Below are 9690 nucleotides of genomic sequence, written 5' to 3'. Positions count from 1 at the left end.
CGGGAGTGGTGCTGTGCAGCAAGTGGCAGATGGACAGCGCATGGCCTGAAGCAGCTGGCCTGGAGCCATTGGTCAGCATAATGAGTACTGGGCCAAGCAGGATCAAACTGTGACCTTCAGCACTGACGATGATGTTGGTGTGTGCCTGCACTATGTGATGGTGGACAGCAGCAGAATATGTCAGCACTGCTAGAAGTGTTTTTGCACTTGGGCAGTGTCGGCTAGCTAGATGAACAGACTCGAACCGATGGCTCAACAAGAAGGTGGCCATTAGTAGATGGTAGACATCCAGTGAGTGGCCCAACAGTGTGAAGCCTCCAAATGAGCAGCATTTGGACTCAGCTCAGACAGCAGGCCTACAGCTGTTGACGACAGAGTCTGATGGTGACGGTTTACTTAGTCATCTTGGACAACAGATGGGTATAGACCTCTCCTCATGACTAGTGGCTGATTATGACTGCATAACTGAGAATGTCTATCTGAATTTTGGCAGTATATGTACATCTAGTATTTCTGGAATGGCAGTGGTCCTGGGAACTGGGTCTTAATAGATGTGAGATGCCGGGCATAATCACTGGACAATCATGGCATCACCTGGCCTAGCTTTCCCATCATATTGGCGCCTCCAGAGGCCCTATAATGTGTAGCAACATCTCCTTTCAGAGGTGTTTGGTGGTCTCGTCCATAATGTCAGCTTAATGAATGCATGTTCTTGCATACTGAAAGCATATTCTTGCGTCAAGACGCCTAGTTGCTGGGGTATCTTGCTACACCCTCCTTATGACGCGTTTTTATGAGTCGATCACAAGAGCTACCGTGGCGCAACAGTGTGTATAGTGTGCCAGCTTGACTTGGGTAATACGCCATTTAAAATTTGATTGTTAAAGTTAGAAATTGTCTGGCAGGCTAAGCATTAACTTAAGTGACTGTGGCGTAGTGATTAAGGAGTTCTAAGAGTAAAGGTTTTGCAATAATCAGGGCCATTGTAAGTTGCCCTATGTAAGGATATAAATTCTCATTCAACACAAGGGAGGGTAGTCAGTACCTTAGGGAAAGAAATTTTAATTCTGCAATGGAATGTGATTTGATATTCCTCGAAGTCGGGACCTTTGCCTTTTGCAGGGAAATGCTCTTCCGACTGAGCTACTCATGCACGACTCACGGCCCGTCCTTGCAGCTCTACTTCCACCTGTACCTCGTCTCCTACATACTAGACTTCATCAAATTCTCGTATGAAATTTGCTGGACTAGCACTGCTGGTAGAAAGAATATTCCAGAGTCTCGGTTCAAATGGCTCTGAGCACTATGGGACTTAACAGCTGTGGTCATCAGTCCCCTAGAACTTAGAACTACTTATCCCTAACTAACCTAAGAACATCACACACATCCATGCCCGAGGCAGGATTCGAACCTGCGACCGTAGCGGTAACGCGGTTCCAGACTGAAGCGCCTAGAACCGCACGGCCACACCGGCCGGCCCAGAGTCTCGGTCTGGTACACAGTTTTTATCCGCCAAGAAGTCTGATATCAATGCACACTTCTGCTGAAGCTTTCTTCCAGCAATGAGGATCAGCCTCCGGCGACGTGGACACACACGATCGAAACGATACTTCCAGTACGACACCTCCCACTACCCCGTTACGAATTTATTACCCCTTTAACAATCTCACCGGTACGACGTTCGACAATCGATTCTTTGCCTACCTTCAACCTATATGAGCGAAATACGATTATTTCTGAGCAAGGGACAGTGGATCCTTACTATACTGGGAACTATACTGATACTATACTGGGAACTATAACTTGGCATACGGATTCCCTAATTCTGATTGGTAGGAGTAGGCAACAGTAGGGAGACTTCGTTAGCCGGTGTTAACTGCATTGTCGTCTGCTTTGTGTTGTCCCTGTGTTTTGATGCGCTAATTTCATTGAAATTTCTTCGAAAATGAGTGGTCATGCGATTGCTGTCCCATGATCGGGATTGCCTTTCACTCCAGTTTAGAAAATTAAGCGAGTTATCAGAAGCTTGTGGCAGCTCGAAACCCAAGTTTGTGTTGCCTGCACTGCATACTTACAGTACAAAGAAGTAACGCCTGTTCTCCTTGCACCCCATCTCTCCCCGCAACAAACCCTATCTGCTCTCTCCGCTCGGCACACTCTGCACCCCTCCCTAGCCAGATACCCAGCTATACACTCTAAGACAAAGAAAACGAGGCACCATGAAGGAATTATCTGAATGGGACGGAAATCGATAGATGTCATGTACATTTAGAGAGAAAGAAATTATTACAATTTCAGAAAAAAAACCAAGATTTGTTCAAGAGAAAAAGTTTCACAAATCAAGCAAGCCAACAACGCGTTGGTCCACGTCTGACCCTTATGCAACCAGTTATTCGACGTGGTATTCATTGATAGCGCTTTTGGATGTCTTCCTGGTGGACATCGTGCCAAATTCTGTCCAACTGGCGCTCTAGATCGTCAATATCCCGAGCTGGTTGGAGGGCCCTACCCATAATGCTTCACACATTGTCGATTGAGAAGAGATCCGCCGATCTCGATGGCTAAGGATGACTTGCCATGAAAGGCGACAAAACGCTGGGTAAAATATCGGTGATGTACCGCTGCGCTGTAAAAGTGCTGTGTATGACAACCAAAGGGGTCCTCCCTTGAAAAGAAGTGGTACCCCATGGTATCCCACTGCTGCCTGGAGCGTTTCCAGACTCGTCTATGCTGCTCATTGAGGCCCAATTCGAAGTGAAACTCTTCACTAAAGACAATTCTACTCCAGTCAATGAAATTCCAGGTCGAAGACATGTCTGGAGAGGCCCCATACAGCGGTGGGATGCTGTTGCTCACCATGCGACCCCACAATCACACGTGGTGGTCTGGAGTGCCATTTGTTTTCATAACAGGACTGCTTTAGTTGTCACCCACGGCATCCTTACAGCGCAGCGGTACGTCGACAATATTCTACGCCCCGTTTTGTTGCCCTTCGTGGCAAACCATTCTGAGCTCTCATTTCAGCAAGATAAAACCCGCCCTCACACGGCGAGAGATTCTGCTGCTTGTCTTCGTGTTTGCCAAAGGTCCAGCAAGGTCGTCGAATCTCTCCCCAATTGACGAAGTTTGGAGCATTATGGGTAGAGTCCTCCAACCATATCGGGATTTTGACAATCTAACGCGACAATTGGAGAGAATTTGGCATGATGTCTCTCCGAAGCACATCCGACAACCCTCTCAATCAATAAAAAGACAAATAACTCCTTGCATAAAGGCCACAGGTGGACCAACGGGTTACTGACTTGTTCAGTTTGTGAAGCTCTTTCTGTTGAATAAATCATCCATTTTTTCTGAAATTGTAACCATTTGTTTGTCTGTACATGTACAACGTATCCACCTATTTCCGTCCCATTCGGAGAATTCCTTCGTGATGCGTCTTTTTTTTTTTTTCTTAAAATGTAGTTCGCACGTAGTGCACGCGTCAATAGAGAAGATTTCATCTACGGTTATTAAACCACAGAACATTTCTAAATTACAGGATATATTGCAGCTTCCTACTGAAAACACAGGTGCATGCACTGCAAGTAACAGATTTTGGAAAGTGCAGTTCTAAGTTTTAGCCCTAGCACCTCACTGCCGCCAGATTATTTGCTACACTACTGAGTCTTGTTATTTTGCATACATCTTTCGCTTTTAGAAAAATTCTTGTACCTCAACATTATTTCATATCAGTTTCGTTACATTATCTCTGGTGATGGAATGTTTCGTCAGTCAAGTATTTTATAGCTCAGTTTTTCTGTGGTGGGTAGTGTGCTGTTATGTAAACAGTTAAAAGAATTTTGTGAATATGAATCAACACAGAATAAATTCTGTCATACTAAACGATACTTTACTATAGAGGAGAGTTAAGTTGCTAAAGACTTTCTTATCAAGAAACATCAACAATTATATAAATATATTCTTTGCCTGCTTGCTATATTTTCAGTGACGGTCTTCTTGTAAAGAAGCTGTGCAACTTAGAACATTTTCGCAGATGCATTTATTAAAAAAGAACAATCAATCTGGTGTGTAGGCATCACTGCTCGCCGAAATAGTGCATTTATATTGTCACTAAACTAGACAGAATGGCATCATCGTACGTATTTGTTCTGTTTCTATCCTACGAACTTGCACTTGTAAGGACAGCCTCTCGAGACAGAAACAGGGAAGCGTATCAGTGTTTGGTGTGCCAGTATACGATTGACGAAATAAATGAGGAAATTAAAAAAGTGGACCCCCGGAAGACTTTAGAAGTGGGCGGTTACTGCTCAAACTTAGAAAACGAAGAGAAGAAAATTCCATATGCACGCTCTGAAGTAGGCCTCGTCGAGATATTTGAGAGAGTGTGTGGTGCGTTTGAGAACTACTGCAGGGCCAAGTACAAAGACACGGGAAGCCCAACTATTTTAAAATACTTTACCAGTGAAAGGGACTCACTCAACCCAGAGATGGCTAAAGTAGATGTAGTCACGGATTCTGACCTGAATGAAAGTTTACGCTATTACTGTGAACAAATCATCGAAGAACATCAGGATGAACTTTTGAGATATTTTGGGAGAGATGATCCTGACATAAAAGAAAAAATTTGCATGCAAAAGGTATGTCGCCAACGGATAACTCCCGGAAACTACGGTGAGCCATTGAAGAGCGCGGGAAACGAAAAGTCTTTCGTTCCTGGCGAAGACTTCGTTGATTTCGAATTGTAAGTGACGATTGTCTCTGTTTAATACCGTTTTCATTAAAAATCTTTGTGTTCAACCGTTCACTAAAAAGAAACCTATTTTACTCCTAAAATTTGGGCTGTTGTAGCGGTGGGTGTGTTCCTTTCCATTTTTTTAAAAAAAAGTTATCAGTTGAAAATTGTTGCTTTTACATGTGCCAGTGCTAAATGTCCGTGTTAAGAAAGCTATTCAGCCCCTAGCACTAATTATTTCGATTAAAAACTCATCACCTGATGTGACGAGCTTGAAACATTTCGTCATGCACGACCCCAAATAAATGGTAAGTAGACAATGCACAGAATGTTGAAAATAAAACTAGTGTTCAAATGAATACCGTATGTTTTCAGCTTTGGTAATCGCTGTTGTTTTGTAAATATAAATATTGTGTAGGTGCTATCAAGATTTTAGACAATGAACATTTACTGACACGTGCAAAATGTGGAGTTGTGTTTCTGTGACGGTAATTTCGTACGAGATTCTATAGCATACACAACGGACGGTTTTACTGTAATAGAAGTTTCAAATTCATGCAAGTGTGCCCGTATTTGCAGACTGGTAGCAATGCAGCTATAACTGTTATGCTACGATTCCTTTAATATTTACTGTACTATTCTCTTATAGTTGATCTGGAAAACTGTGCAGGAGCGCTGGTTGCCAATTAGCTTTTAGACGGTAAAAAGAAGTTATTTGTCAATGACAGCATATGGCAGATTCAGATATTTTTAAACGTATACAGGCACGTTGCACGCGGACAATATATGTAGCTTTTTCAGTGAATTAATGAACCCTAATGCAGTGACTACTATACAGAAAATACAAACGTTCGCACGTTGTTAGTGAAAGCAGCTTAGAAAATCTGAACAATTTACGAGAAACGGTGCACATCGAAGTCGCGGTCGCACTGCGAACGATAGGTATCGCACGCTCGACTCTCGAAGCTGGAAACACGAATGTTATTTTCTGCTTTGACAACGGAATGTCGCATGAGAGTTGCAGAATGTAGCATTTGAATAAAAATTTAAGTTTTTATGTTTTCACAACTTACGACTGCCTGGAAAATATCTCTCCTATGAGACAATCTTCCTAAAAGATGTGTGGGACTGATGACCTTAGCTGTTTAGTCCCCCTTAAACATCCCAACAACCACCACCACCATCCTAAAAGATGTATCAGAAGTATGTCCTGGGTACGGGGAAAAAGGAGTGGTACCTTCACTAGACACGATATTGTGCATGACGACGATAGACCTTATTAGTAATGTAAGCGATATTATTCATTTCGTTGATAAATCCTGGGAGTCAAAAAGGTGTTTTTAATACGTTCGTCTTTCGCACGTCTCTCTTGTAAACATGTCGAGAGTCGAGCGTTCCATACCAATCGCTTGTAGCGAGACTGTGATTTCGATGTGCACCGTTTCTTGGGGATTACCAATACTTGCTTATAATGAACAGTAGTCAGCAATAATTAACATAACTACTTATTGATTTGGTACTTTTTAAAGTGCTATAGTATTCTTACATACCGTATTTCGTTTGCGTCAGTAATATTATTTTTCTATTATAACAAACCATCACATTCCAACCTAAAGTAGACCTCGGTCTCCGCAACAGATCCCACTGTCACGACAATAAGTTTTACTCTGGCGTAAAGGGCTCTAACACGTTAACTATACGTACTACATACCTTTCACTCAGTAATCGTACATTCATTTGCAAAGGGATATTGTTGCAGCCATTTTCTTCAAAAGACTTCGTAGAATGCCTGTGAGGCCAAGAGCGTCGAAACTAAATGAGGGCTTTGGTCTGCTTAGGAACTATTGTATTTGTAGCATACATTTTGTAAAAAAATGATTAATTTGGGTGTAATGGCTGGCAAAAAAGTAACTACTTATAATTTGTGTACCATCCTAGTAACTGTAATACACTACTTAAAGTCTTAAAGATATTGGTGAGAAAGTTACATTATGAATCAGCATTTAACACACACATCAGGTAGAGTGCCAAGAAATAATAATGGAATAAGAAAATTACCATTTTATATGCCTGGAAACAAAGCTTGTAAATTATAGTATCAGTTACTTTCGTGAACGTAGTACGGGAGACAAGTTTTTACTTACATTGTTGTAGTACCTGTTTCCGTGCCTTTACTTTACAGAAATTCACAATAACTTCGCTGAACTTTTCTTACAGTTCATGAAATGGACTGACTGACTATGTGTTCTTGATTCACAGTAGCGAAGGAAATTTTTTATTGGTTTCAGGTTAGAGAAACTCTCGTATGATTTGACTGAGACATAAACTGTCAAGAAGTGTTGGGTTCTATTTGGTGTACTGCGTAATGATTCACTTAAGTTCTATTTAATTATAAACTGAAAGATTCCTTGGGCTGCCCGTCTGGCAGCGACGTCGACACTCGAATCGGTTGCTCATAGATACCTTTCTATTTCATACAGCACCTGCTCCTTATAAAACTCATAGTGAATTTCGAACAGATTCTCCTGCCGTATAGCCAGAGTGTTTCACATAGAATATTTGCATCTTGCGGACAACTGCTTACCATTCCACAGTTTTTAAGTTTTATGTAACGTTTTAGAAAAATTCTAGAAATTCTGAACACACCCTTTGACAACTGGCATGGTATGATAAAAGGTAAGTATGTACCTGTATCATTGGTACTTTAATATGTACACACACTTTAATGTGTTAGTTGTTTTTTCTCTATGTCTAACAGATTTCCCCCAGTCACATCACATTATCTTCTAGCTGATGTTTTCTGCACTGCTGTGACTGCACCACGTAGTGGACAACGCCTGTCAGTGTAGATTGCCTATTTTGCGCCCACATATCCACACTTCAGTACCTGGCCTGCCGGCCAGGAGAAAATGAATATCAATGCCTTGCTTGTGCCACGCTTGTTTGGAGGTACTAACCAATCTAAAACCATGCTGCTTTTAATACCTAGAATTATTAGTCTGCAAATGAAGTCAATACTGATGTAACGTTGTTCCGTACACCGTCCTCAGTCATCAACACAAATAACTGCACTCATACCCCTAATACCCTGTAATCTGCGTACACTTGGGCACACCTTAATCCGCCAGTGGTTTTAGCAACCTCTTTCTCATGTTTTTTCGTGGTCGGAGGAATGGCACCAGTTATTTTACTGTAGGAGACGCTGTTAAAACAATTTTTCTGTCAACGAGAATGAAGTTACTCCGACTCAATCCTACAGCTTGGGGCGGAGTTGGGCAGCTGCCCTCTTTCCCCTCCTTCTTCCCCACACGGAAAAAATTCGCAAATATCCCATCCTGTCCCGTCAGATAGACACACGTACGAAGGCAGCATAGTTTTGAATAAAAGTACAACTTGTGATAGATGTTTCCTATATAGCAGCTAGTGTACTCAGAGTCGTTTGTCTTGAAATTCCAAAATAATTTCGCCATTTGCTTCTATAACTAAAGTATATTTTGTGGTACCACATTGCGATGCATTGTTTTGTCTTTACGCGACGGGGGAGCAGTGATATCGGTAAGTAATAATCACAATGAACCGTGTCCATCTCAAGTTACTTCCGTAATTACGTATTTGTGGTCTAATTCACGCTGCAGTTTCGCAAATCTCTCGTCGTCTTACTTGTGCGATAAACAATGAAACTTCAAATTTGGTTCAATACAGTTCGTGAGAAGGATAAATTAATTAATATACGATAAAACTTTATTAATATGCTTCACAAAGGATCAGCCAGAGAGCATATACTGTAAGAGAATATTGTTGAGATTTCACCTATAACCATATTCTGAAGCCATTGAAGGTACGTACAGTCAGTCATCTGATAATCTCTCAACTTCGTCCATATCATAATTCAAGAAATTCAGTTCACAGCTGCAAATGTCATAATTTACAATGATGAAGAGTCGATAAACAATTCAGCATCCACGAAGCCATCCAAATGTCTCATTTTCTCTTATTTTACGACATGCAGATCCCGTCAGTGTACGGCAGAAATGTCCGCTACAACTACGTGCATTAATTTCATTATGTCTGGCAGCTTGAATCTCTTATTGTTTGTAACTAAATATCCTTTCATTCGTCTCCAAGCAAGCTCTACACTGTGTAAGTTCAACAACTGGATGGCGATAATCTGACGACAAGGCGACCCATCAATGCCACTTCATCAAGAATGTAGCGGTCTACAACTTCAGCTTCAGATTAAGTAATTCAGCATGTTTAAATAATTGCAGCATGATCGACATTAGGTCCATTTTCAACCAGCCGTTTTATAATGTCCCCTAGGGACGGTTTACTATCGCGCCGGGCCCTCAACATTGGCAAACTGCAAGGGTCCTATTCGGAAATACGTACTCATACTTTTAAAATTTATTTCCATGTGAGTGTAATGTCTAACACAATTTTATTTCATTAATTAAAGTATTAACTACCATTTACCAAGAAAAATGATGGAGTTCACGATGGAGGGCAAGAGGCCAAGAGGAAGGTCGAGAACAAAATGGATCGATACAATAAAGATGAGTTTAAGGAGGAGAAATCCTCTATGGAATCATATTGTGGAAGAAGAATGGTGGAAAGACCGAGTAAAGTTGCGAAGTACCAATGATACCCCAACCTGACCAGATGTTGGATAGAGGGGAAACGAAGATGATGATAATTAAAATATGAACTGATGTTATATACCTCGATTTTTAAGCATTGTCTAAGCAATACTCAAGACATTAAAACTATCCGCCACAGTTAACTTATATTTGCTCGATTTACATAGCGAGGCACAATCATAATATTAAAATATTTGGATCTCAACATACTTAGGCCGTATGTAAATTGAAACTGGGAAGAGGAAGTAACCACTATTATGTATTTTTACCACGGCTCAAATTACCCGTAAACAGTAGTGACAGCTGACTGTCGCTTTAGAT

General features: G+C 41.3%; 1 protein-coding gene across 1 annotated transcript; it reads left to right on the top strand.

Annotated features, from left to right (window-relative positions):
- Positions 1 to 4124: 4124 nt before the first annotated feature.
- LOC126413135 (protein canopy homolog 2-like) lies at positions 4125 to 9374 on the top strand. Its single transcript, XM_050083028.1, has 2 exons — positions 4125 to 4637; positions 9210 to 9374. The coding sequence occupies exons 1-2, from the start codon at positions 4125 to 4127 to the stop codon at positions 9372 to 9374; spliced, it is 678 nt and encodes a 225-aa protein (XP_049938985.1).
- Positions 9375 to 9690: the final 316 nt, after the last annotated feature.

The sequence above is a fragment of the Schistocerca serialis genome, chromosome 7, assembly GCF_023864345.2.
Source record: "Schistocerca serialis cubense isolate TAMUIC-IGC-003099 chromosome 7, iqSchSeri2.2, whole genome shotgun sequence".
NCBI classification, from domain to species: domain Eukaryota; kingdom Metazoa; phylum Arthropoda; class Insecta; order Orthoptera; family Acrididae; genus Schistocerca; species Schistocerca serialis.
Note: the sequence above shows the minus strand (reverse complement) of the source record. Positions and strands in the feature narration are given on the sequence as shown.

What these genes read in the sequence shown, in the direction of transcription:
- LOC126413135 (XM_050083028.1), top strand. Translation starts at nt 4,125, where the DNA reads ATGGCATCATCGTACGTATTTGTTCTGTTTCTATCCTACGAACTTGCA. An exon ending in AAAAAATTTGCATGCAAAAG is followed by an intron (nt 4,638 to 9,209) that starts GTATGTCGCCAA and finishes CCATTTACCAAG; the next exon opens with AAAAATGATGGAGTTCACGA.